The sequence below is a fragment of the Cnephaeus nilssonii genome (assembly GCF_951640355.1).
Source record: "Cnephaeus nilssonii genome assembly, chromosome: 6".
Lineage (NCBI taxonomy): Eukaryota > Metazoa > Chordata > Mammalia > Chiroptera > Vespertilionidae > Cnephaeus > Cnephaeus nilssonii.
In genome coordinates this window covers 3,933,976-3,961,697 of record NC_137077.1, presented here as the reverse complement: position 1 = coordinate 3,961,697, position 27,722 = coordinate 3,933,976, and the positions used below count along the sequence as shown (strand labels likewise).

At 43.3% G+C, this 27,722-nt stretch overlaps 1 protein-coding gene across 3 annotated transcripts; it reads left to right on the top strand.

Annotated features, from left to right (window-relative positions):
• Positions 1–37: 37 nt before the first annotated feature.
• Positions 38–27,722, top strand: XRCC6 (X-ray repair cross complementing 6). 3 transcript variants are annotated; one of them, XM_079774264.1, is made up of 13 exons: positions 38–128; positions 700–790; positions 4,895–5,007; positions 8,563–8,701; positions 8,952–9,206; positions 10,208–10,391; positions 15,851–16,037; positions 18,714–18,882; positions 19,725–19,886; positions 21,972–22,101; positions 22,304–22,404; positions 23,711–23,824; positions 25,650–27,722. In XM_079774264.1, the coding sequence occupies exons 2-13, from the start codon at positions 715–717 to the stop codon at positions 25,844–25,846; spliced, it is 1,827 nt and encodes a 608-aa protein (XP_079630390.1). In that variant the 5' UTR covers positions 38–128; positions 700–714; the 3' UTR covers positions 25,847–27,722. The 3 variants fall into 3 exon arrangements, with proteins under 3 accessions (XP_079630390.1, XP_079630391.1, XP_079630392.1); XM_079774265.1 differs by lacking the exon at positions 700–790 and having other exon boundaries at positions 110–128; XM_079774266.1 differs by lacking the exon at positions 38–128 and having other exon boundaries at positions 718–790; positions 4,950–5,007.

Here is a 27,722-nt window from a genome sequence, read left to right as displayed (position 1 = left end):
GTGTCATTTGACAGGAAGAGTACGCGCTGTGCGTGATGACGTAGGGCGTTGATTGGAAGAGAGACCTGAGGCTCGCGGGTACCGGCGCTCCACCTTCAGCCCAAGTAGACCTCCTCCTTGCGCTCGAGGTAGGCGGGCACCGTCCTTGTTGTGCGTGTTGCTGGCGGGTCAGGGTTGGCCGGGTTCTGCTTCGCCCCCTCAGACTTGCGCGTCCCCCTCGCCTGGCTGCGTCGGCCAGGAGTGTGCGGCCTGAGTGTAGAGACAGCCTCTGGTTCCTGCCTCCTGCGGGAGGTGGCACGCGGCCTTGGAGGCCCGCCTGCACTGGAGACTCCACTGGGCATGGCCGGCTGAGGAGTTGAGGGAGACTTGGGGGCGGGATGAGGACAGATGGGTCCACTGGAGGACCGAGTATCCTGGAGCGTGAATCCCTCAAGTCCTGATGGTGCCCAGGGTGGAACGGAACTTGCACATCGATCAGAGTGGCCACCCTGAGCCACCACCTTAGGGATAACTAAGGCGAGGCTGCTGGAGTGATGCCCACTCACCTCTGAGTCTCAGTTACCGAGAGTTCTCCAGGCGGCAGGATCCAGCGTCCGCATTCCTCACGAGTAACCACTAGCCCTTAGAACAGATCTCAAAGGAATAGATACTTTTAGGTTTAAATTTGCTTGATACTGAACTTAACTTTCTTTCATCTAGTGACCAGTTACTAACATGTCAGGGTGGGAGTCTTTTTACAAAAACGAGGGCGATGAAGAAGAAGAACAGGAGGAGGGCCTTGACGCAGGCGGTAGGTGACTTTACAATGTTTACATGCACCGTTGTGTATGTGGAAGACTTTCCCTCCTGTCTCTGCTGGGTGTCCTGTGCTGTCTGATGGCCTCCCCTTCTCTCCTGAGGACCTCAGATGCCTTTCTCCCTTTGCACTTTGCAGAGCTACCCTAGGCTCTTTCATCCATGTCCTGCTCTAGACTATGGGACATTTCTAGCTTAAACTTTTGCTGGGCATTGACTGGTAGATTGACATCTGTGGAGCTCCAATAAATGGCCCTGAACAGTGGTATCTTTTGTTACCTTAGATGACTCAGGTAAGCCTCTTCCTGTTCCAGGAAAGTAGTTTTCTTCTGTTGTTGTTTTTTAATCCTCACGTTAGGTCATGTCTTTGTTGATTTTAGAGAAGAAGAGGGAGAGGGAGAGAGAAACATCGATCAATTTGCCTCCCACATGCACCCCAATCAGGGATCGAACCCACAACCTAGGTATGTGCCCTGACCAGAAATCAAACCTGAAGCCTTTCAGTGTACGGGAGGATGCTCCAACCAACTGAGCCACCCGTCCAGGGCCCAGCAAAATAGTTTTACTCATTCTAGTACCTCAGTACAAAAATGCCTTCCTACAATAATCGCAGCAACCAGAGTGCTAGTAAACATTAGCAACACAGTTACAACTGTCAGTCCCTTACCATAACCTCCAGGTTTGGGGGTATATGTTCAGCCAACACACTAGCACACAGGACAAAGAAAGAGATATAAGGGATACATGTATCTGTATACTGTTTAATTTGTCTGAAAACTTTAAAATGTTTTTATTAGAATTGAGAAACAGGAAATATTGAAAACAGAGAATGTTTATTATAATCTATATAATCTATCACCCTAACACAACTACTACTAGCATTTTGGTATTTTGCATATTTCTTTCATATACCTTCATTCTGCATATTCCCTAACTACATATATATGTTTTTCTTTGTATCTCAGTTTTTTGTGTTTTTTTAAAAATTATATTTTATTGATTTTTTACAGAGAGGAATTGAAAGGGATAGAGAGTTAGAAACATTGATGAGAGAGAAATATCAATCAGCTGCCTCCTGCACACCTCCCACTGGAGATGTGCCCGCAATCAAGGTACGTGCCCTTGACCGGAATCGAACCTGGGACCCTTCAGTCCGCAGGCCGACGCTCCATCCACTGAGCCAAACCGGTTTCGGCTGTATCTGAGTTTTTATATAGCTGTAATCATAGTGCATATACAATAATTTAAAAAAAAATTTTTTTGTTAATCCTCACCTGAGGATATTTTTTTCCATTGATTTTTAGAGAGAGCAGAAGGGAGGGAGGGAGAGAGAGAGAGAAACAAACATAAATGTGAGAGAGACACATCTATCGGTTGCCTCCCGCATGTGCCCTGACTGGGACTAGGGATTGAACCTGCAACCCAGGCACATGCCTTTGACCAGGAATTGAACCTGCAATCCTTCTGCTGTGTGGGCTGACGCTCTAACCGCTGAGAACACTGGCCAGGGCTGGATAGTTTTATTATTTTCAACTTTTTACTTGAATAAATAACATTGGGGGAAATTTTGCATAAGGGTTTTTTCATATATTATTTTCTTAAGATAGGTTTTTAAGAGGTAGAATTTCCTGGGTCAAGGTAGAATTTTGTTTAAGGCTCTTGACACATGGTCATATTGTTTTAATAAAAGATGGGTAATGAAATTTATTGTATTAAGCAGCAGTGTTAAAAAAGGAGACCATAGCCCTAGCCGGTTTGGCTCAGTGGATAGAGCGTCGGCCTGCAGACTGAAGGGTCCCAGGTTTGATTCCGGCCAAGGGCACATGCCTAGGTTGCGGGCTCGATCCCCAGTAGGGAGCGAGCCAGAGGCAGCTGATCAATGATTCTCATCATTGATGTTTCTATCTCTCTATCCCTCTCCCTTCCTCTCTAAAATCAATAAAAATATATATATATATAAAAAAGGAGACCATCAGACATATGAAGAACACAACATCACCCTTGATATAATTGTACCAAAGTAAAGAAAACCTGCATGTGATGAAGCCTCCCTGGGTCCGTGGTAGGAAATACAGAGGGCTCTGTAATCTACACCAAAAGAATGCAGTCAGCAAAATCCAGAAGGTGGACAACTGCACATGACACAGCATCCTGGTTCTTCAACAAATACATTGTGAGGCAAAAGATGGAGGGGGTTATCTAGAGCTTATGAGGCTTCAAAAACATTAAAAAAACCCACTAGTGTTTAGGAGTGTTCGCTTGGATGAGAAAACTGCGAAGAAAAATAAGGAGGGCCCTAGCCGGTTTGGCTCAGTGGGTAGAGCGTTGGTCTCCGGACTGAAGGGTCCTGGGTTCGATTCTGGTCAAGGGCACATGCCCGGGTTGTGAGCTCAGTCCCCAGTGGGGGGCATACGAGAGGCAGCCAATCAATGATTCTCTCACATCATTGATGTTTCTGTCTCTCCCTCTCCCTTCCTCTCTGAAATCAATAAAAAAATATTTTTTTAAAAAAGAAGAAAAATAAGGAGGTGAAGTCAGGATAGGGTTACTCTTGGGAGTGTTATCGGATAAATGTGTGGATGGTCTTTCTCCATTGCTAGTGGGAGTGGGGTTCTTGGGGTACCACTGATAGAAGAATTTCCAGAGGCCCCTATGGGAGGATGAGATATGGTAGAAAGCTTTATTTTTGTGGAATTACATCCTTGGGCTTATAAAGTCCCATTTCCATTGGATTCCAGTCTTGGAAAATGTATAGCTGGGGATTCAGTAGAACTAAAAGCAAAGCCTGCTTAATACAATAAATTTAATTACCTATCTTTTATTAAAACAATATGATCATATGTGTCAAGAGCCTTAAACAAAATTCTACCTTGACCCAGGAAATTCTACCTCTTAAAAGCTTATTTTAAGAAAATAATATATGTCCAAAATGTCTGTTCTAGTATGAAGCTGGATCCAGTTTAGCATTAGGCTAGTTGCAGTCTATTAATCCATTGTATGTGGGGTCCACGTGGCTGTGGCCCTTTGGGCGAATGTAGGCGTGTGAGAACCCTGCAAGCCAGGAGTCAACTTCAGTAAGCAAGAGCACAAAAGAGCAAACTCCTTTGTTTAGGACCGTGGTCTGCAAACGGTGGCTCGCGAGCCACATGCGGCTCTTTGGCCCCTTGAGTGTGGCTCTTCCACAAAATACCACAGCCTGGGCGAGTCTATTTTGAAGAAGTGGCGTTAGAAGAAGTTTAAGTTTAAAACATTTGGCTCTCAAAAGAAATTTCAGTCGTTGTACTGTTGATATTTGGCTCTGTTGACTAATGAGTTTGCTGACCACTGGTTTAGGAGATTAAATATCTTAAAACTTCCTGAGCTTGCAGTGGTCACACCTACTGGTACTCTGGCCAATGACCTGTTCCCAGGTGTGGCTGACAGACAAGCACCTGACCTATTTCATCCAGACTTTATTGGTCATGCATCTAAACTGCAGCTTCCTGGCAAAGCTGCACAAATCACATGCCCATAATATTTGGCCTGCCCTTTGCTCCTTTCCAGTTATTCATAACTAGGTTAAATTACAGTGCTATCAGGAGGAGGCTCAGCATCGTAATTGGGAGGGCACATGGAGAGGGCTTCTGGATGACTGGCAAGATTCACTGTGGGTAGTGGTTTTAAGGGTGTTCATCCTATATAATAAAAGGCTAATATGCAAATAGTCCCCTCTATGGGGAATTCAACTGGGAGTTTAACCAGGGGGCGGGGCCGGCCAGCCAACCTCCTGTGGCTCCTCCCCTTGGCTGGCTCCACCCCCAATCCCACCCCTCTCCCCTGCACCCCAATTGGGAGCAGGGCTGGCCCACCAACCGCCCGCCACCCCTCTCCCCTGGCTGGCTCAGCCTGATTGCCCCGATCAAGGTGGGCCGGCCAGACCCCACCAGTGCACAAACTTGTGCACAAATTTGTGCACTGGGCCTCTAGTCTTATAATAACTCATCAGGCTATACTTCTGCTTAATGGGCTTTTCTCTATTTGTTTTATATAAATAATAAACATGATAAAATATGAACATAAGGGCAAGCATTTCCTTCCTTTTTTTTTTCCCCCCCTGTAGGAGAATATACATATTCAGGAAGAGATAGTTTGATTTTTTTGGTTGATGCTTCTAGGGCCATGTTTAAATCAGAAGGTGAAGATGAAATGACTCCTTTTGACATGAGCATCCAGGTAAGACTTCACCTTTTTATTTAAAACAAACAAAACCCCAAAGTATTAACACTACTTTTAAAAATATGGGCTCTGTGTGAAAATTTTGTTTGTGAATGATAAATGGTGGTTAGCCTCCCAGGATGGCTATGTGTAAAAGTGTGGCAGTGTTGGAGAACAGGCCCATTTTATTCTGGATTTGAACTCCGGACCTAGGAATACATTGCTCCCACCTTCGGCATTAGCCCTGGTAGTAGAAGTGGGCTGCTCCGTTCCAGTAATTATTATATGGAAATGAGTCCTCTTGTAAATGATATTTGGAAGTTGGGTGTTACCTGTGGTTGAAAAAGATTATTACAACAAAAAGACAAAAAAAAACAATTAAAAAATGGGTATAGGACTTGAATATACATGTTTTTAAAGATATGCAAATAGCCAACAAATACAGGAGAAGATTCTGAACATCTTTAGTCATTAGAGAAATGCAGATCAAAACCACAATGAGATATCTCACCCACTAGGATGGCTATAATTACAAAAAAAAAAAAAAGAGGAAAATAAGAAGAATGTGGAGAAACTGGAAGCCTCATACATTGATAGTGGGAATGTAAAATGGATCAGCTACTGTGGAAAACAGTTTGGCAGTTCCTCAGAATTCTGTATAGAATTACAGTCTGACCCAGCAATTCTCCCAGGTGTATACCCAATAGAATTAGCTACGCAGATTCTGATTCTGTCACTTAATAAACTGTCTGATGTTTAATGTTTGAAGAGTTGCCCAACCTCTTGGTATCTGTTTTCTCATTTGTGAAATGGAGAGAATAATAGTATCTTCCATATCAAGTTGTGAGAATTAGTTTGTTTCGTGTTTTTTTTTTTAATATTTTATTGGTTTTTTTACAGAGAGGAAGGGAGAGGGATAGAGAGTTAGAAACATCAATCAGCTGCCTCCTGCACACCCCCCACTGGGGATGTGCCCGCAACCAAGGTACATGCCCTTGACCGGAATCGAACCTGGAACCCTTCAGTCCACAGGCCGACGCTCTATCCACTGAGCCAAACCAGTTAAGGCTTAGTTTGTTTTTAAAAATAATTTTTTTTAACTTAAAAAATATTTGTATTGATTTTTAGAGAGAGAGGAAGGGAGAAAGAGAGAGAAAGAGAGGAATATAGATGTGAGAATGAACCTTTGATGGCTGCCTCCTGCCCATGTGCCCTGACTAGGAACGGAAATAGCAACCTTTTTGGTGTATAGTACGACGTTCCAACCAACTGAGCACCTGGCCAGGGCTAGTTTAGTTTTTTAAAATGAGGTGTAATTCACATAACAGAATTAACCTTTCTAAAGTGTACAGTTCAAAGGTATTTAGTCATTCACAATGTTGTGTAACCACCACTTCTGTCTCATTCCAAAACATTTTGAAGTGGATAAACAAAATATTTATAACTACATTGTAATATTACTCAGACATAAAGAGAAATGAAAAAACTAATACATGCCACAAGGTGAATGCACATGGAAAACATATTAAGTGAAAGAAGCCAGACAAATGAAATGGAGAATAGATAATCCATAGAGGATGCAGGTTGGTCGTTCCTAGGGACAGGGGGAGGGAGGAATGGGGAGCGATGGTGTAATGGGTATGGCGTTTGCTGTGGAGGTGGTGAAAATATTTTGGAACGAGATAGAGGTGGTGGTTACACAACATTGTGAATTTATTAAATACTACTGAATTGCTCACTTTAAAATGATTAACTTTGTTATATGAATTACACCTTAATGAAAAAGGTCACCATTCATAGAAAAGAATTTCTAAACATTTACTGTATATCTCAGGTTTCATATTTTTAGAATTTGGTACCAAACAAGCTTCTCATGTTCTAATTTGTATACAGACAGTTCTTGCAGTTGGCAGATCAGAATATCTTGGCCTCTAAAAACAGAATTAATAAAAATCAATCCTTAACTTTAAAGCAGTGGTTTTCAAACTTTAGCCTGCACCAGTCACCTGCAGGGGCTTGTTAACACGGGCTGCGGGGCTTTCCCCCAGAGTCTGTAGGTCTAGAGCCGGGACTAAGAATTGGCATTTCCAGCAAGTTCCCAGGTGATGCTGATGTTGCTGGTTTGGAGTCGCTCTTGGAGGAGCACTGCTTTAACCTTTTTGGGATCACGGCCCTCTCTTTACAATGTGATGGAAACTATGTACCCTCTCCCCAGAAAGACACACTAACAATTCTACATGTACTTTCAAAGGGTTCGAGGAATCCTTGATGCCTAAAGAACCCAGAAGAAAATGTAGTAGTATGTAGCGAATAAGTGAGACATTCACAGATGAGCATAATGTGTTTGATAAGAAGCAATGAAAAAAAGTTTTCTGTAATTCGATGTTAGTTTTCTTTTGTGTATGTTTTTATTTCTTAGACTCTATAAGAAGGCCTCACCAAATTTTTGTATTTATAGACTGCTCAAAAAATAGAAGGAAGTGTTTGTAGAAATGACTACTTGCCATGCAGATTATTGTCAATGAGTAACATACTATAAGTTCTGCACTTAACGAGAGAATTGCTATGGAGGAAGGCTGCTTAGAAGCTCAGGCAGGACATGGAGGGGTCACCATCCTGGTTTATTCCTCAGCTTTACAGATTCAGAAACTTAATTTTGTCAGTGTCCCCAGAATTAAATAGGCTGCTGGGACAGACCAACTCTTCAGAGACACTAATTTACCAGATGCTGACATTAGTTTCAATAGGTAGCTAGACCTCTCCTGGTATACTGATGTTTTTTATTTTATTTTTAAATATACTTTTATTGATTTTAGAGAGGAAGGGAGAGGGATAGAGAGATAAAAACATCAATGATGAGAGAGAATCATTGATCAGCTGCCTCCTGCACATCCCCTACTGGGGATCGAGCCTGCAACCCAGGCACGTGCCCTTGATCAGAATCAAACCCAATACCCTTCAGTCCGCAGGCGGATGCTCTATCCACTGAGCCAAACCAGCTAGGGCTATACTGATGTTTTTAATTGTGTAATTAAGCAAATTGTATTTTAGAAAATGCTGTTAGTAGTTATGACTTTTTTTCAGGTCACATATACTTATTGCTAGCTTAAACCTTTTATACACGTAATTATTTCATAAATGTAAATTCTGTTTCTTAGTATCAAGCTACTTAAGGAAAGATCAAGTGGCCTGACCAAAACCCAGCCAGTTAGTGTGTGACATCAGTGAGACTAATATCCAGGTTTTCTGATTCCACTACTGGGCTTTTCCCATATAGCAGTTTCCTCCCTGAGTATATACATGTTTTAAATTTCTGACTTCTTATGGTAAGGACTGCTTATACTTCTATTATATACTTATTGCACTCTGCTTTTTGTCATAGTGTAATATACCTGCTCATCACTCTCACTGATTCATGAATTTCCTGAAGGTAGAGGTCATACCTTATTCTAATGCCATGTATACATTCAGCAAATATAGATCGAGCACCTACTATGTGCCAGGCACTTATGGAGTTTAAGTTTAGTGGTAAGTAGTTAAACATTAATTGAATTTTTGTTTTTATTTTTTCAGTGTATCCAGAGTGTGTACACCAGTAAAATCATAAGCAGTGATCGAGATCTCTTGGCAGTGGTGTTCTATGGTACCAAGAAGGACAAAAACTCAGTGAATTTCAAAAATATTTACGTCTTACAGGAGCTGGATAATCCAGGTCAGTGTATTCTAAGATTACCTTTTCCCTTACATGTTTTCCCTGAACAAAGAGATGTGGAGAAGGAAGCAGATGACACCTTGACTAAGAGTATGCTTTCCTGCATTAGGGGCTCTTATTAGGATGTGGACTTTTGCTGACTGGATTAAACAGCTCGGTGACGAATGGACCTCAGGCCCTTCCTTTGGCCTGGTAAAGGTGTCCGCTGACACTGACTTTTCTGCCCATTTGACTCCCTGTCTCTGATCAGGTGCTAAACGAGTGTTAGAGCTTGCGCAGTTTAAGGGGCAGCAGGGAAAGAAACATTTCCAAGACCTGATTGGCTGTGGATGTGACTACTCACTAAGTGAAGTGCTGTGGGTCTGTGCCAACCTCTTTAGCGATGTCCAGTTCAAGATGAGCCATAAGAGGATCATGCTGTTCACCAATGAAGATGACCCCCATGGCAATGACAGTGCCAAAGCCAGCCGGGCCAGGACCAAAGCTGGGGATCTCCGTGACACAGGTCGGCATTCCCCCGTTCTTTTAAATTGGCACTTAATTTTATTGCTTCTTTATAGCTGATGTCAAACATTTGCTTTTCACCATTCAGAGTAAAATGAAAGAATAACATGCAGCTGGAGGAGACACTTGTGTAACATTCCCAGGGAAAATGGGCAGGCCATTAGCAGTCTAAAGGACTCCACTAGAGCAAGATTTTCTTGATTTTAATGCTACTGTGAATAGTAGTTATTTGAATATGTTGTCTGAAGTCATTATACAGCTGGCTCCCTTAGCCACTTTCTCTAATTCCCAAAATGTTTATAATCAGCCTAGTTCTTTGGGATCTTTATTTATTTATTACTAGAGGCCCAGTGCATGAAAATTCATGCACTGGAGGGGGGATACCTCAGCCTGGCCTGCCCCCTCTCACAGTCCGGGAGCCTTCAGGGGCAGGAGGTGACCCGGCGATCAGGGGAAGGCAATGCCCCCATCACATCTCTGCTGCTGCCACTGCCAGCAGCGCAAGCCTTGGCTGGCTCTGGTTACCTGAGCCTCGGGTGGCCCTGGGCAGCTAGGCAGCTGCCATCCAAGGCTTGCCTGCGCCTTGGGCCGGCTCTGGGTAGCCGGGGGGCTGAGGGGACTGGGCACCACCATCTTGTGGCTGTGGGCGCCTCCATCTTTGTGAGGGTGTGACGGTCAATTGGCATATTTCCTCTTTATTAGATAGGATTTTCAATTTTTTATTGATTTCAGAGACAGGAAGGGAGAGGGAGAGATAGGAATAATGATGAGAGAGAATCATTGATTGGCTGCCTCCCTCAGTCCCCCCTACCAGGAATTGAGCCCTCAAACCTGACCAGGAATCGAACCGTGGCCTCCTGGTTCAAAGGTCAGCGCTCAACCATTGAGCCACACTAGCCAGGCTCTTTGGGATCTTTAAAAAGCATATTTGAACTTAACGGAAGAAATTTCTTGCTGAAAATTGTTTCCCCTCAAAATTGTTTTTGTCTATCCTTGCCCCAGGTATCTTTCTTGACCTGATGCATCTGAGGAAGCGTGGAGGCTTTGACATATCCTTGTTCTACAGAGATATCATCAGCACCGCAGAGGATGAGGACCTAGGGGTTCACTTCAAGGAGTCGAGCAAGCTAGAAGACCTGTTGAGGAAGGTCCGAGCCAAGGAGACCAAGAAGCGGCCACTCAGCAGGTGGGCACTGAGCCTGCGCCAACTGCCCATAAGTCCTCTCACTTATCATAAGTAATGCATAGCTTTGATCTCCCTGGCTGCTTAACTCTGGGCCAGTGATGGCGAACCTATGACACGCGTGTCAGCACTGACACGCATAGCCATTTCTGATGACACGCGGCCGCATGCCGAGGATGAAACATTTGCTGCTCCTGAGGATGAAACAATTGCGACTAGAGTCTTGGAGTTAGTTTTTTCCTCAAAGTGACACACTACCCGAGTTATGCTCAGTTTTTTGGCGAAGTTTGACACACCAAGCTCAAAAGGTTGCCATCACTGCTCTGGGCTGTGCCTCTGCCTCACTGTGTTCCTCTGAAACAGTGGTCGCCAACCACTGGTGGTCCGTGAGGTCCAAAAGGTTGGCGACCGCTGCTCTAAAAAACATGCTTGATTTTAGGATAGCATACGTTATTTGCTTTTCTTCCCTTGAAAGAGCTGGTATATTTTTTCAAAATAACACAGCCCCTGCCCTGACTGGCGTGCCTCAGTGGTTAGGATGTCAGCCCCTGCAGTGAAGTCTTAGGTTCGATTCTCAGTCGAAGGCACATACGTGGGTTGCAGGTTCAATTGATATGTCTCTCTCACATGGATGTTTCTCTCTCTCTCCCTTCCTCTCTTCCACTCTCTCTAAAAGTCAATGGAAAAAATATCAGGTGAGAATTAACAACAAAAAATAACACAGCCCCCACTTTCTTGGGGTAAATAGTTGTGGCCTAGCAGTATCCTCAGTTGCCCTCACTAGTTTATCATCTGCTTTCTTCTCTGTAAATTGGGAATAACAATAGTACCTGGTATAGAGCAAAAGCTCAATAAATGTTAGTTGTTAGCATTGTTAAAATTGTGTTATTCTGATTTCTTATAAACTTGAGACCAACAGGAGCCAGAGAGTTAGATTACCACCTTTTCTTTTGTTAATCCTCACCCAAGGATATCTTTTCCATTGATTTTTAGAGAGAGTGGAAGGGAGGGAAGGAGGGGGAGAGAGAGAGAGTGAAGGGGGGAGAGAGAGAGAGAAACATTGATGTGAGAGAAACACATTGATTGGTTGCTTCCTGCATGCCTCCAGACCGGGAACTGAACCCGAAACCCTTTGGTGCCCAGGCCGATGCTCTAACTACTGAGAAAACTGGCCAGGGCAGATTATCTTCTTTTAGGGAACTTTGGCATTGGAATCCTAAGGGTTCCTTAAGCATTTCTTAAGAGCATCAGGCTTTCATATTAGACTAGTTTCCTCAATACAGGGGGATATGACCATTGGTGGTTTCTGAGCAGTTTTCAAGGGATTACTGGTATTCTACTAGAGGATATGACATTGTAAGGAACCACGACCCCACTCATTGCTGCAGTTGTAGTGTTGTCATTGCTATCCTTTCCTCCAGGAACTGTTTCTCTTTCCTCAAGCCCCTGTTACCTCTTCCTCCTTTCTGAAGTGACGGCATGTTGTTACCACAATTTGGAAACCTACTACACCAAGCATGTCAAACTCGTGGCCCGCAGGCTGCATGCCTCCTTTATTTGGCCCATGTTAGCCTTTGAGTTTGATAGGCTTGTACTACACATTTTGGTGAGGGTGCATAAATTAAAGGGAGATTGCTTGTATTCTAGTCCTGGCCCCTCTGCTGTGTGGCCTGAGGCAAGGCATGTAACGTCTCTGAGCCTCAGTAAAATGGGAGCAAAACTGATAGCTCCTTATAGGATCGCTGTGATGATTGAACGGGATAAATGTTAGCTATTCTTACTATTTTGTGGAAGAGGCATTATAAGATACTTGGTATAAATAATACATTGGAGATGTTTGAGGACTATTAATGCCTTAGGCCAGTGGTCGGTAAACTCATTAGTCAACAGAGCCAAATATCAACAGTACAATGATTGAAATTTCTTTTGAGAGCCAAATTTTTTAAACTTAAACTTCTTCTAACCACTTCTTCAAAATAGACTCGCCCAGGCCGTGGTATTTTGTGGAAGAGCCACACTCAAGGGGCCAAAGAGCCGCATGTGGCTCGTGAGCCACAGTTTGCTGACCACGGCCTTAGGCCAAAGACCTAGAAAATTATTACACTTGTTCTTGCTATAACCAAATAATAAAATTACTTTATTGCATATTTATTGGGTGCCAGGCATAGCCTTAAAAATTCTTTGTGAATATATTAATTAACTTATTTAATCTTTTTTTAAAAAATATATTTTATTTTATTGATTTTTTTACAGTGAGGAAGGAGGAGGGATAGAGAGTTAGAAACATCGATGAGAGAGAAACATCGGTCAGTTGCCTCCTGCACACCCCTCACTGGGGATGTGCCCGCAACCAATGTACATGCCCTTGACCGGAATCGAACCTGGGACCCTTGAGTCCGCAGGCCGACGCTCTATCCACTGAGCCAAACCGGTTAGGGCTATTTAATCTTTAATGACAACCCTTTGAAATAGATTGAAACCTACCCATTAATAACACTTATTAACCTTAAGACATTTCAGATGAAGTTAAACATATCAAGCAACTTGTTTTGCACTGTGAGCTTCCATATTTTCCTTGACAAGTTATAACATAAACCATGATGTTATAAACTGTGATGTTATACTGTAACTTTAAAAAAAATATTTTTATTGATTTCAGAGAGGAAGGGAGAGGGGGAGAGAGATAGAAATATCAATGATGAGAGAGAATCATGGATTGGCTGCCTCCTGCACGCCCCACACTGGGAATCAAACCATGATCTCCTGGTTCATAGGTTGGACTATAACTATCTTAACTCAGAGTTATGATATTTTCAATGTTGAAAGGTACCTTAATTCATAAATGTGAAAATTTAAGACTGGGTACAGGGAGTAATGGATTTGATATTTTGGGTTAGAAATAGAACCAAGGTCACTTGAAGCCTGAGGTCTGAGTGGACCACATTGGCCAATGCTCTTTCCCAGGATACTAAAATCCAGAGGACACAACAATTTTAAAAAATTACTTTTGAAGATAATGCAGTTTTTTAATTGGTTACATGCATTGCCAGCAGCCTTTAGACAACTGATTTTAACTGAGTCAGCCAGAATAATTTAAAACAGGAAGCCACCAAATGGTTGGTGTTGTTAGTAATGCCATCTGTTACTAGTACTCACCATACGTTACCCAATTGATCTGGAAGCATAATAGCTGCTTGCTCCAGGAGCCAACATTTCTAGTTAGAACTCTGTCCCAAAGCAGTGTTCTTTCCGCCGTGTGAACCAATGTACCTTTGAACTAGTTGTAACTTGTTTAAACATGTTCTCTCTTTAAAATCAATACTCCTAAACATTCCACAACAGTAAAGATTGGGTTATTCATCTGATTCTCTTCTTCTTTTTGATAAAGATTTCTAAAGCCATAAATTTCCCTCGAACACTTTTTAGCTGTATCCTGTACCTTTTGATATGTTGTATTTTCACATTTATTTATTTGTTTGTTTGTTTTTAAGTATATTTTTATTGATTTTAGAGAGTTAGGGAGAGGGAGAGAGAGATAGAAACATCAATGATGAGAGAATCATTGCTTGGCTACCTCCTGCATGCCCCCTTCTGGGAATCAAGCCTGCAACCCAGGCATGTGCCCTTGAGTGGAATCGAACCTGAGACCCTTCAGTCTGAAGGCCGATGCTCTATCCACTGAGCCAAACCAGCTAGGGCTGTATTTTCACTTTCATTTAACTCAAAATAATTTTAAAATTTCCTTGTGATTTTATCTTTGACCTCCTGGATTATTTAGAAGTGTATTGTTTAATTTCCAAATATTTGAGGTTTTCCCAGAATTCTTTCTATTGTGGATCTCTAACTTAGTTCCATTTTGGTTAAAGAACATACTTTATATGATTTCAGTCTTTTTGGATATATTTAGATTTGTTTTGTGGCCAAGCATATGATCTGTCCTAGAGAAGGTTCCATGTGAGCTTGAAAAGAATGCATTACATGGGTTATTTTTGTGTTGTGCCTTTTTTACAATATCGTATAGTAAATATTTTGCACATTGTCATTATTATAGAATACATTTCTAGAGGTCCTGTTGCTTCTTAAGATGTTGGTATGAATATTCTGGAACAATATGTCATAATAGATATGTGTATGAGTTTTGAATCAGACATACCAGAGTTTGAACACCAGTTTTTATTAGTTGTCTGCCCTTAAACAAGTTAGATAACATCTCTGAGCCTCAGTGCTTCCATCTGTAAAAGGACTATAATAAGGTTTATGGGTGGCAAACAATAGAAACTGACTCCTGATTAATTTCAGTATAATCAAGCAAAATCTGCACAGGGTGGGCAGCATAGGAACCAGAGTGGCAAGAACTGATGACAGTGTCTTCTAGGTGGTACTGTCAGAAAGCAACCCTCCCTCATGTCCTTCTCTGGTCACTGTTTAGGACCCAGGCTCTCAAGAGAGTAGGAATGATGGCTTGAGTCTGGGTCAGATATATCCACGACTTGACCAGGGGAGGACATAGCACTTTGATTAGCATCCCCCCAAATCTGCTGTGGGGGAAGGGTGGTTCCCAACGAAAAATTGGGGTTTCATTGTTAAAAAAGGGGCAAGGGATACTAGATAAGCAGAAACAACATATAATCAACACAGTACTTGTAGGGTTATTATGACAATTAATGGATAGCAGTAAAAGGATTGGAATAGTACTGAGCTCAATAAAAGTAATCATTTTTATTACAGTACATTCTTTTTTTTAATAAACTTATTCAATAATTATTTTTAAAAAATTGATTTCAGAGAGAGGAAGGGAGAGGGAGAGAAAGATAGAAACATCAGTGATGAGAGAGAATCATCAATTAGCTGCCTCCTGTACGCCTCCCACTGGGGATGGAGCAACCCAGGCATGTGCCCTGACCTGGAATAGAATTGCAACCTCTTGGCTCATGGGCTGACGCTCAACCACTGAGCCACATAGGTTGGGCAGTATATTCTTTATCATTATTTTACATAGTTAATATATTCTGAAACTAATTTTTGTGGCATAGACCCTGAGATAGCATTACAGCAAACTCCATTGTATTATTAAAATGAGTTATATTTAGCCCTAGCTGATTTGGCTCAGTGGACAGATCGTCAGCCTGTGGACTGAAGGGTCCCAGGTTCGATTCCGGTCAAGAGCACATGCCCAGTTTGTGGGCTCGACCCCCAGTAGGGGATGTGCAGGAGGCAGCCAAACAATGATTCTCTCTTATGATTGATGTTTCTATCTCTCTTTCCCTCTCCTTTCCTCTCTGAAATCAATAAAAATATCGATATAAAATAAATAAATAAAATAAAATCAGTTATATTTATATTCTAAGAGCTCATTTAGAATATAAGAGAGAATAAAACAATTTAAGTCTTGGGTGCCACTTTGGAATTTAGATAGGAAAGTAATCTTTTAGTCTATGCTTTTTTATTTTTCTGTCCTCCAGGTTGAAGTTTAAGCTCAACAAAGATATAGCATTCACTGTTGGCATTTATAATATGGTCCAGAAGGCTCTCAAACCTCCTCCAATTAGGCTTTATCGGGAAACAAATGAACCAGTGAAAACCAAGACGCGGACATTTAATGTAAATACGGGCAGTTTGCTTCTGCCAAGTGACACCAAGAGATCCCAGGTAGGCCTGCCTACTTACTGAATTTTGTCTCATTGAAGAGCTAACGGAGGGGAGATGGTGATCAGCTTAACCAGATAACTTCCATGTGCGCATCTTTCTAGCCAAGTTGTTAAAACAAAATCATTAAATTATAATGATTAAAACAAAATTATAATGATTAAAACAAAATCATCTTTGAAACTTGGCATCTAGATCAGAGATACCATGAGAGCTAGAAAGTTAGAGCTAGTGTTGGAAAGAGACATCAGTGAAAACTTGAGCTCTCGCCCTGGCTGGTTGGCTCAGTTGGCTGGGTGCTGTCCCATGCACCACGAGTTGTCTGCTAGATTCCCAGTCAGGGGCACATGCCTGGGTCTCAGGTTTGATCCTTGGAAGTGGGTGTGCAGGAGGCAGTGGATCGGTGTTTCACTCTCACATTGATGTTTCTCTCTCTCTTTCCCTCTCTCTTTCTTTCTCTCTAAAATTCAATACACTATTTTTTTTTCCCCCCAAGAAAACTAGCCCTTGATCACTCAGCACAGGATGGGCTGTGTCTTACAGTTTAATTCCCTGTTCAGGTAGAATAGCAGAAAATGCTTATAGTTACTAGGAAGATGGGGAGTTAGGGAAAAGGTGTTAGGTGTCAAGTGCTTTTAAAAATGTTTTTATTTTTTTAGGGAGAGAAAATTTCCCCCCCATTTCTCCTGTGTTTTGAAATGATACACATAGGCCTTATTCATTTATTTTTAAATATATTTTTATTGATTTCAGAGAGGAAGGGAGAGGGAGAGAGAGATAGAAACATCAATGATGAGAGAGAATCATTGATCGGCTGCCTCCTGCATGCCCCCTACTGGGGATGGAGCCTGCAACCCAGGCATGTGCCCTTGACGGGAATCTAACCCGGAACCCTTCAGTTCGCAGGCCAACGCTCTATCTACTGAGTCAAATCAACTAAGGCCACATAGGCCTTTTTAAATCTGAAAGAAAAACAGAATGCAAAACATTACCTTTCCTCATCTTTTCACCTTTGTTCAATCTGTGGAAAGATTTGATATAAAAAATTACAATTACTTCTCCATCTACCAGGCTGTAGCAAGCTGCAGGTGCTGGCACCTGGACTGTGTAAAAAAAATAAAAAAATTACAATTAAATGAATTATCCTTGCCGAAATCGGTTTGGCTCAGTGGATAGAGCATCGGCCTGCGGACTCAAGGGTCCCAGGTTCGATTCCGGTCGAGGGCATGTACCTTGGTTGCGGGCACATCCCCAGTAGGGGGTGTGCAAGAGGCAGCTGATCGATGTTTCTCTCTCATCGATGTTTCTAACTCTCTATCCCTCTCTCTTCCTCTCTGTAAAAAATCAATAAAATATTTAAAAATAAATAAATCATCCTTCCTTTTTGATTTTGCAAAATGTGGAAGATACTCTGAAATTATGTATAAGTTCAGGACTGGAAAAGATCAATCAAGTGACTAAAACTGGATATTTTGATTCAGGCGATGAGATGTTTTTTGGAGCACAAATTTTAAGCCAAAGTGTTTTGCTCTGCTTTCTGAAGGAGAGAAGAAGAAATTTCCTTTTCCATTTTGGAAGTAATTAGTTTTCCATGTTGCTTTATTCATAGGAAGCTCTTCTAGTGAGTTCCTTCCTTCCCCCCTTCTTTCTTTTACTTATTTATTATTATTCTTTAAAATATATTTTTATTGATTTCAGAGAGGAAGGGAGAGGGAGAGAGAGATAGAAACATCAATGATGAGAGAGAATCATTGATCAGCTGCCTCCTGCATGCCCCAAACGGGATCGAGCCCACAACCTGGCATATGCCCTGACCGAAAATCGAACCTGGGACCTCCTGGTTCCTTGGTCGACAACCAACCACTGAGCCATACTGGTCGGGCCCTTCTTTCTTTCTTTTAAATCCTCACCTGAGGACATGCTTAGAGAGAGAGAAGGAGAGAGAGAAACAAACATTGATCATTTGCCTTCCGTATGCGCCCTGCCCAGGAATCGAACCCACAGCCTTTCTATGCATGATACCAATGCTCAATCAACTGAGCCACACTGGCCAGGCCTGAGTTTCTTGATCCAATGTCCCTAAAGAAAACCTCGAGGGCTCTGTCTTTCCATAAAACCCAAATTTGACTCTGTTATTAACTTCCGTAGCTAATCACATATCTAGGATCAAAATACAAACATTAAAGTGTGTGTGTGTATCTGTCTCCCACACTACCTGAGACCCAGCAACCTACCTGACTTAGGTCCTCTCAATAAATATGTGTGGTTCGAACACCCTTTGTGTGTCAGGGATGAGCGCTCAGTACATGTAAAATGAGGGAAAGAATCAATGCTTGAAGAGCCTGGTCTTTGGGACCAGACAGAGCTGGGTTGAAGCTTAATTCAGTTGTATAACCGGGAGCAGGTTACCAACCATTGAGCCTCAGTTCCCTTATCTGTCAAACCGTTTTAACATCTCCCACCAAGGATTATTACAGAGGTTACGTTGGGTGGCAAACCTAAAGGGCCTGCCGGCACTCAGTAAATGTTAATTTCTTGTGGTAGGGGGATGATGCCCCTGATGAGCCATACTCCTGCTCCTTAGAAGAAAGCTGGTTTTGACTTGCTAGTGTCATGTGGCAACGATTTCGAATCTCCAACAGCCTGTCTATGTGGCCCCTCCTTGTTTCCCACCTTTAGATCTATGGGAGTCGTCAGATTGTGCTAGAGAAAGAGGAGACGGAACAGCTAAAACGGTTTGATGAACCAGGTTTGGTTCTCATTGGTTTCAAGCCCTTGCTAATGCTGAAGAAGCACCATTACCTGAGGCCCTCCCTGTTCGTGTACCCCGAGGAGTCCCTGGTTAATGGTAGGTAGCACAGACCAAGGGTAAACGAATGAGTAGCGCAGAAAACAACTTGCTGAGCCGCATTTCCTATAGAGGTGCTAATTGGAAACTGTATAGGGGTAATTAAACATACAATTTAAATATATTTTTATTGATTTCAGAGAGGAAGGGAGAGGGGGAGAGAGATAGAAACCTCAATGATGAGAATCATTGATTAGCTGCCTCCTGCACGCCCCCTCCTGGGGATCGAGCCCGCAACCGGGCATGTGCCCTGACCGGGAATTGAACCGATGATCTCTTGGTTCCTGGGTCGAAGCTCGACCACTGAGCCACATCAGCTGGGCTTACTGAGGTATTTTGAAAGTGTTTCATGTGCAAATAAATTTTGGAAATGTGGGACTAAACTAAAAGAAGCTTCTTTAGGACCTATACTATGCCAATATGCATTATGAATGTCCAGGAGGGGGTATGGAATTGGCATTTTAAAAACTTACTTCCTTCTTTGAGGCATCAGATGGACAGTTTGAAAAAAACACACCACAAAACAAACTTTTTCCCTAATGTTGGCAATTAAAGATGGTATTAACTCAGGCATTGGGTTTATTTTACTGCCCAGACCTATATTCTTCTGTGCTATAGCTAATGAACCCCCTGATTTGACTGATTTTCATTAATAACTGGGGCTATGTCGTTAACCTAAAGAAAGTAAAAGTGAACTGACATTAATAATTCACATTTGAGGCATCCATTCTCATTCCTTTCCCCTCAGCTCTGGATCCATTACCCCTTACCTACTGAAGGATCATAAACCCTTTGAAGAAAGTGGAAGAAAAATTACCCCTAAAGGGATGTTTGTTTTGCAGGGAGCTCAACCCTGTTCAGTGCTCTGCTCACCAAGTGCCTGGAGAAGGAAGTCGTGGCAGTGTGCAGATACACCCCCCGCCAGAACATCCCCCCTTATTTTGTGGCCTTGATGCCACAGGAAGAGGAGCTGGATGACCAGAAAATTCAAGTGACTCCCCCAGGTATGTGGCAGAGAGATTTTCCGGGCTTCTGAGCTTTGTCAGGCTTTGGAATCCCTCACGGATTCGCGGGACCAGAGTCGCCAGGAGTGGGCCCTGGGAAGTGTGTGTTTTTAAGGTTTCACAGGTGAGCTTGATGAGTAGCACGGAAAGCACATGTGGTTGTACAGTGCACAGCACGTTCTGTCAACAAGGCAGCTCTGCAGCCGGCATTGAGGGCCGACTGCACAGAGACTGTTTGCAGGCTGCTGACGCAAGTCCATGGGGTCTGACTGCTGGCACCGTTCTTTACCAAAAGCCACTGTTTGGCACCCTTGTAAGGTTTAGTGTCTGGTTTATCTCCTCTAAACACCAAGGCAGTGAGGTCTAGTGCAAGGACCATGAGTTCTGAAGTCAGACTTGACTTTATCTTATGCTATGTATCTGCAAGTTTACTTGCTTTTGTTGTAGGCCCATCTCTGCCACCTGTTAGCTGGCCAGATTGGGCAAGTAATGTCACATTTCTGCTTATACTCCTTATCTGCAAAGATGAGACTTCTGGAACACCTTTCTCTCAAGGTTGTCTCACATTTGAAATAAGTTAATAAACATACAAGTGCCTAGTGCAGAGTAGCCTACAGATGGTGGTCTTCATCTTTAACCATGCTAATAAATTCTAACTTCATAAAGTAACTCTGAACATATTATATTTCTAACCCTGATCATCACAATGCTCAGAAATAGCTTTGTATGTCAGTTAGTAAGCTTTTTCTCTCTCTGCTCCAAATTCACCCTTTATTGTTCTGAGGCTAAGAATCTCCAAACCTAATTTCCCCTTTTAAAATAAGTTTTTTATTGATTTTTAGAAAGAGAGGAAGGGAGAGAGATAGAAACATCAATGATGAGAGCCTGGCTAGAGTGGCTCAGTTGTTGAGCATCGACCTATGGACCAGGAGGTCACGGTTCGATTCCTGGTCAGGGCACATGCTCGGGTTGTGGGCTCAATCCCCAGTGGGGGGCATGCAGGAGGCATCCGATCAATGATTCTCTCTCATCATTGATGTTTCAATCTTTCTCTCCCTTCCTCTCTGAAATAGAAAGAAAGAAAGACAGAAAGAAAGAAAGAAAGAAAGAAAGAAAGAGGAAGGAACATCAATGATGAGAAAGGAACATCGACTGGCTGTCTCCTGCACGCCCCTACTGGGTATAGAGCCCACAACCTGGCATGTGCCCTGACCAGGAATCAAACCGTGACCTCTTGGTTTATGGGTTGATGCATAACCACTGAGCAACCCTGGCCGGGCAACCCAGTTTCTCCTTTTCCAGCTGGCTGTGGGTGAGGCTCTGTCGAGAGTAGGTGCTAAAAGGACATAACAGGGCAGAGGAGAGCAAGGGGACTTGCTCCTCCCTCTTGCCCAGTGCTATTGGCATTGCCTGCAGGGGCACTTCCCGGGGCAGCAGCTTGGTTCCAGTCTCCAGATTTTTCAGTCTTTCTAGAACCAGCCAGTGACTGGAACAAGATCAGCCTGATTGCCCTCACCTCTTCCCTTTCAGCATGTGGTGGAGGGTGAGGAAATAAAGAGGGGCTCAGAGGAGGGCCTGATGGAGCTGGGACTTAGTCCTTAGGGAGCGGGCACTGTCCAGCTGGTGTATCAGAGAAGTTGGAGGTGGGACCAGCTGCTGCGCCCAGTGAAGAGCCCTGGCAGTGACAGGAACAGGAAGTGTATGGGGAGGAGCACTCCTGCCTTGGGGTTGCCCTCTTGAGGGAGTGTGTTAGGCAGATGATATCAGAAACCAGCTGGTAAAGGAAAAATGGGGCTGGCCGGGTCCCAGCCCCCGCATCACAGGACATAGAAGGGTGAATGTGGCCCTGGCCAGGTAGCTCACTTGACTAGAGCGTCCTCTTGATGCACCAAGGTTATGGGTTCAATCCCTGGTCAGGGCACATACAGGAATCAGCTGATGGATAGGATAACAAATCAATGTTTCTCTCTCTCTCTTTAAAAAAATAAAAAGACGGGTGAATTTGGAGCTGAGAGACAAATGACAACTCAATCACTGAAACCTTTTGTTAAGTCAGCTCTCATAAGTCTCATCTCTTTCCTTCAGGCTTCCATCTTGTCTTCTTACCCTATGCCGATGACAAACGGAAGGTGCCCTTTACTGAACAAGTCCTGGCAAACCCAGAGCAGGTGGACAAGATGAAGGCTGTTGTGCAGAAGCTCCGCTTCAAATACAGGTGAGTAGTGGGTCGAGCACTGGCTTGCTTCTGGAACTGCCTCCTGAGTTGAAAGTCCCTTTTTAAAATCCTCACCTGAGGGTATGTTTTCTCAGCTGACCTGGGACCTGCCCTGAGTTGGGCTAATTTAATTTTATTATTTTTAAAATGTTTACATTTTTATTTTAAAATGTACTTGTTTCCATTATGATTATTTTAACAGAAGTGACAGCTTTGAGAACCCAGTGCTGCAGCAGCACTTCAGGAACCTGGAGGCCTTGGCTTTGGACTTGACGGAGCCCGAACAAGCAGAAGATCTGACATGTAAGAAGGCCGCGACTGAGGGAGGAGTTCTTTTCGTGGGAGGCTTTCTATTCGATCTCGCTCTGGACAGTAATGTGGATGGATTTCCTAGCACCCTCTTGAGACTTAACCTCGTTGTCCAGCCCATCTCTGTCTCATTTTCTAGACTAGCTTAGATGGTGCTGTGAGAGGAGTGGAAAGTGCCAGGCTTCTGAAACCTGCCTCTGAACTAGGCCATCCCTTGACTACATGATGGTTTAAAAAAAAAAAAAATTCTATACCATTTATTGAGTGTTTACTGTGTGCCAGGTACTATCCTATGTGCTCACTCATTCAATCCTCATAACGGTGAGGTAGGCGCTGTATTTGCCTTGGGTAATGCTCCGGGCACCCCAACCACTCCCCCTGTCTGCCTCCACACCTCATTCTGTCACTGGGTCTTGTCAGTTCTATCCCTTTTCATGTTTACGGTCCAATCCCATGCCCCACCCCATCCCTACACACACTGCTTCAACCTTCTGTCTTACCTGCCTTCAGTTCATACTCCACACAGCTGTCAGGTGATCTTTCTAAAATGCAGATCTGATCCTGTCGCTCCCCTGCTCATAGCTTTTCAGTGTTTCCCACTGTTCTTGTGATGAGTTTAAGTTCCTGGGCAGGCTTTTGAGGTTTCTATTACCTCACTATGCCTGCTTTTCCAGCCTCCCTGCTGGTCCTGCCCTCCTCACTCCCTATCTTCAAGCTGTATATTACCTGCTGTTTCTCACCCCAGTGCCTTTTGCTGCTTGGAATAGTGTATCTGCCTGAGGAAGAACAATCAGCTTTCCCAAAAGCCTTTCTTGACCCCCATCCCCACTCAAGGGTCCAGTGTGCCCTGTACAGGCTCTTCATGGCATTGCCCAGCTGTGTGGCATCTGTTTTTACCACCTCCTTACCCTGACTCAACTGTAAGCCTACTGAGAGCCTAGACTTGTAGACTTGTTTGAATCCCCAGAATCCAGCCCAGTTCTCAGCTCTACCACTCCCCAGCTGTTTGACCTCAGGCATGTCATTTAACCTCTCTGTTTTCCTCCTCTGTAAAATAGGTAGACAAACTTACCTACTCCAGAGGTAAACAAAGCTTAGAAGGGTGCCCGGCTATAGTAAGTGCTCATTGAATGCAGTTGTTAGAGGTACTTGGTAAATGTCAGACAAAATTTGTTGAATGGCCAGGTCAGCTGCCCGCTTGTGGACCCTTCCTTCCCCGACTCTCCCAACCCCATTACGTGCTTACAGGAAGGCAGGGTTTGTGACTCGCCAGGCCACCTTTCCTGTTTTGATTTTCTAGTGCCGAAGGTTGAAGCAATGGATGAAAGACTGGGTTCCCTCGTGGATGAGTTTAAGGAGCTTGTCTACCCACCAGATTACAACCCCGAGGGGAAAGTTCCCAAGAGAAAACAAGGTGAGAGCTGGGTGTGGACATCCTGTGGGTTATTTCCAGAAGTTGTCGTTATGGTCCTACCGCAGAGGATAATGACCCTTCCGAAATTTCTATGCAAACCTACATATTTTTTTTTAAATTTATTTATTTATTTATATTTCTTTATTGATTTCAGAGAGGAAGGAAGAGGTAGAGAGAGATAGAAACATCAATGATGAGAATCATTGATCGGCTGCCTCCTGCAACGCCCCCTACTGGGGATCGAGCCCGAAACCCAGGCATGTGCCCTTGGCCAGAATTGAACCTGGGACCCTTCAGTCCGCAGGCTGACGCTCTATCCACTGAGCCAAACTGGCCAGGGCCAAACCTACATACTTATATATACAAAGGCATATTTCAGCATAAGTGGAATAATATTCACATTGTTTCTAGTTTATTGTGTTACTCAGCTGTATATGTTGAACAGTTATTTTTATCCATACTTACTTATCTACCTCATTTAAAAATATAAGACTACAGCCCTGGCGGGTGTTTCTAAGTAGTTAGAGCGTCAGCCCACACACCAAAGGGTTTCAGGTTCAATTCCCAGTCAAGGGCACAAGCCTGGGTTGCAGGTTCGATCCCTAGCCCCAGTCGGGGTGCTTGCAGAAGGCAACCAGTTAATGTCTCTCTCACATCAACATTTCTCTCTCTCTCTCTTCCCCCACTCCTACCTTTCTACTCTCTCTAAAAATCAATGAGGGAGCCCAGCCAGCATGGCTCAATGGTTGAGCATCGACCTGTGAACCAGTAGGTCACGGTTTGATTCTTGGTCCGGGAACATGCTCGGGTTGTGGGCTCTATCCCCAGTAGAGGGCATGCAGGAAGCAGCTGGTCAGCGATTCTCTCTCATCATTGAGGTTTCTATCCCTCTACCCTTCTACCTTCTCCCAAATCAATAAAAATATTTTAAAAAATCAGTGGGGGAAATACATAAAATAAATATATAAAAAACAAAAAATAAGGCTATATAGTGCTTCATTGGATAGATGTGCTAGTTTATTCAGCCAGCCCTTTATTGATGGATGTGCTGCAGTGAACATGGACCACCATCGTGTACTTGTGTGAGCAGATCTGTAGGATAAATTCTTAGCACTGTAATTGCTGGTTCAGGGTGTAAACATTTCAAGTTTTTGTCAGTTTGCGTCTGAAAAGTGGTAGTTTATATCCTGTCCAAGAAGGGATGGGTGTTGTTTCCCTACACTCTGACCAATCCTGGACTTTATATACTATTTTTTTTTTAATTTTCACAAAAAATAAGAGGGGAAATCATTCAGTTTTGATTTGCAATTCTCCAATTATGAGTGAAATGTGGTTTTCTGGGACTTTTTAGGGTAGGTGTGGCAGTGTGCTTTATCCTTTTTGCATCAGAAGTGCCTCTAGTGCCGTGGGAATATAGCTCTTCCTATTCCGTGGGAATATGCACTAGTGATGTACGTACTTGTTTATCTCGCTCAGCCTGCACATTCTTACACCTAGCACGGTCCCTTGGTGCTTACTTTGTGCTCTGGAAATGCCTTTGGAAGGAGAGAGGGAGGGAATGAATGACTTGCTCATTTAGAGTGAGACCAGTTTTGGGTAACTGATGGCACTCAGAGTACTCTTAACACCCTCCTAGGTTGATAGTTTTGATTTTATGCTTAAGTGAAGCTGCCTAACAAGACACTATCTCCCCAGTGTTCTAAGTGGGCATCATGGCTTATGGAAAATGTCTGCCTGCAGTCCAGATCATATGAGGGTCCTATGCGTGTAGTTGGGATGCCACCAGTAGCATTTCCAATCACTCCCTCCTGACCTTTTCCCCCAGGTGATGAAGGTGCTGGAAGCAAAAGGCCCAAGATGGAGTTATCGGAAGAGGAACTGAAGGCCCATGTCAGCAAGGGCACGCTGGGTAAGCTCACTGTGCCCGTGTTGAAGGAAGCCTGCAGGGTGTATGGACTGAAGGGCGGGATGAGGAAGCAGGAGCTGCTGGATGCGCTCGCCAAGCACTTCCAGAAGGACTGACTGACAGAGACCCTCCGTCCGCCACCCTTCCACCTATAGCCAGGCTGCCTGACAGAAGCCATAACTTTACATTATGAGACTTTCTGTTGCTAAGGAGGCAAAGTAGTCCTCCCACTTTGTTGTGCCTTATTCTGTCTGAATAGAGCCCTAATTTTGTACTGTATACTGTTCTTTAGTGTGAAAGAAACGTGTGTCTCGCATCCAAAGATCACTTGCTATTGGCTATTAGTTAATTTTCTCACATCATCACAATGGGAACAAAATGAATACCAATGAAGGTAGGGACAATGTGATGATTAAGGACAGATGAACAGATTTCAGGAATGATAAGCCCCAGCAAGATCCTGTCCTCATCTCTTTTCCTTTGTGTCATATTAAGACTAAAGGCCAGATTTCAGAAGCAATAAGAATGTAACATTTCTGATACTGTTACCATTTGCTTCCTGGGTAAATAGCACTCCCCCACCTCCCATGTTGCATTCCTTTTAATGTGACATTCAAGTATATGAAGATAGTTTCTGTTGCCCCAAGAATTTGGGTTCCAGTGTAAGTGAAATCAGTTCTTATTTTTCAGGGGGAGCTGTAGTAAAGGAAGTTCAAGATAAGAATATTAGGAGGGGAAGAGGGGGGTCTTTCTCTCCCACCCACCCCCGAATCCCTCCTCCCTGTTTCTTTCCTGCTCTCTCTGCTGTTGCTTTTAGAAAATTAGCTTGAGAGAAGGAAGAAAAACATCTGGAAGAATTTGTGTCCTCTGAGGATGGTTTGAGATTCACTTGTTTGTAGGGCCTGTCTTTCAGGATTAGAATGAGCCTCTCATGAGAGTGTAGGAGGGGTCAAATTACTCTTGTGAGAGGTTTTCAGTTTTGGGTTCTTTGCTCTGACCTTTATAACATCAATTTGGGATTTAAGGTAATGGAAATGTATGTTTACTTAACAACACTACAAATGAATGATCTTTTCCACAAGGTCATCATCGTAAATGTAAAAATATTCCTTAATCATAGGTCCTCTTCAGAAATTGATTTTAGGAAACTTATTCTAAAACAGAAGTTCCTGACCAGTGTTCATCAGGGCCCCTTGAGACCTAGTGAAAGCCATTGGATTCTCTCTCCAAAATAAAATAAACTGTATAGGCAAAAATGTTCAACCTACTTCCTAGGTGGCTGGATGGGAAGGACAGATTCCCTTTTTTTCTTGTCTAGGCTTTAGGAACTGTTCATTCTACACACTGGAGCACCTATGTGAGGGTGCTGCTGCAGGTGCTAAGTTCTGGCTCTCTACTGAGGGCAATAATCAGAAGACAATCTGACATTAGTTACGGACAAGTTAAATAGAATGTTACAGTGCTGCAGGAAAGGCAACACGAGGTGGGGTAGCTGGGAAAGGCCCTAAAGAAGTGACATTTGAATGACTAGCATGAGAAGAAAGCTACCAGTGCGGCAAAGGAACACCAAGTACAAAGAATTTGAGAAGGAGAGTAGGGAGTGTTCCAGAAAGCAAATATGAAGCACTGAGCAAAGACAGAACTTGGTGAAGCAGAAACAGGACACACAGAGGAGGCCATTAGGAGCAGGAAAGAGCCACGGTTCTTTCAGGTAATCACACATTGACACCCGCCCTTTGAAGGCCTACAAGGGAGCTGATACAATGGAGTAGACCAGGCACCAGGAATGAAGATCCCAGGAGCCCCTGCCCCACCCCACTTCTTAGGTCTCTAATGGGTAAGCCTTAGTTTCCATTTAGGTGGAGGTTGGATTTCTTAGTTCCCTCTGCCCCAAATTATTTCAGTCCTTTAGAGTATGACTTTAAAGACACATGACAAAAAAGTACAAGAAAGTAACTAGCTCAAACTTCACCATCCACAAATAGAAAAATG

Coding starts and splice junctions, on each gene's coding strand:
- XRCC6 (XM_079774264.1), top strand. CDS start 715: ATGTCAGGGTGGGAGTCTTTTTACAAAAACGAGGGCGATGAAGAAGAA. Junction 22,405..23,710: donor ACAAGCAGAAGATCTGACAT/GTAAGAAGGCCG, acceptor TTGATTTTCTAG/TGCCGAAGGTTGAAGCAATG. Junction 23,825..25,649: donor AGTTCCCAAGAGAAAACAAG/GTGAGAGCTGGG, acceptor CTTTTCCCCCAG/GTGATGAAGGTGCTGGAAGC.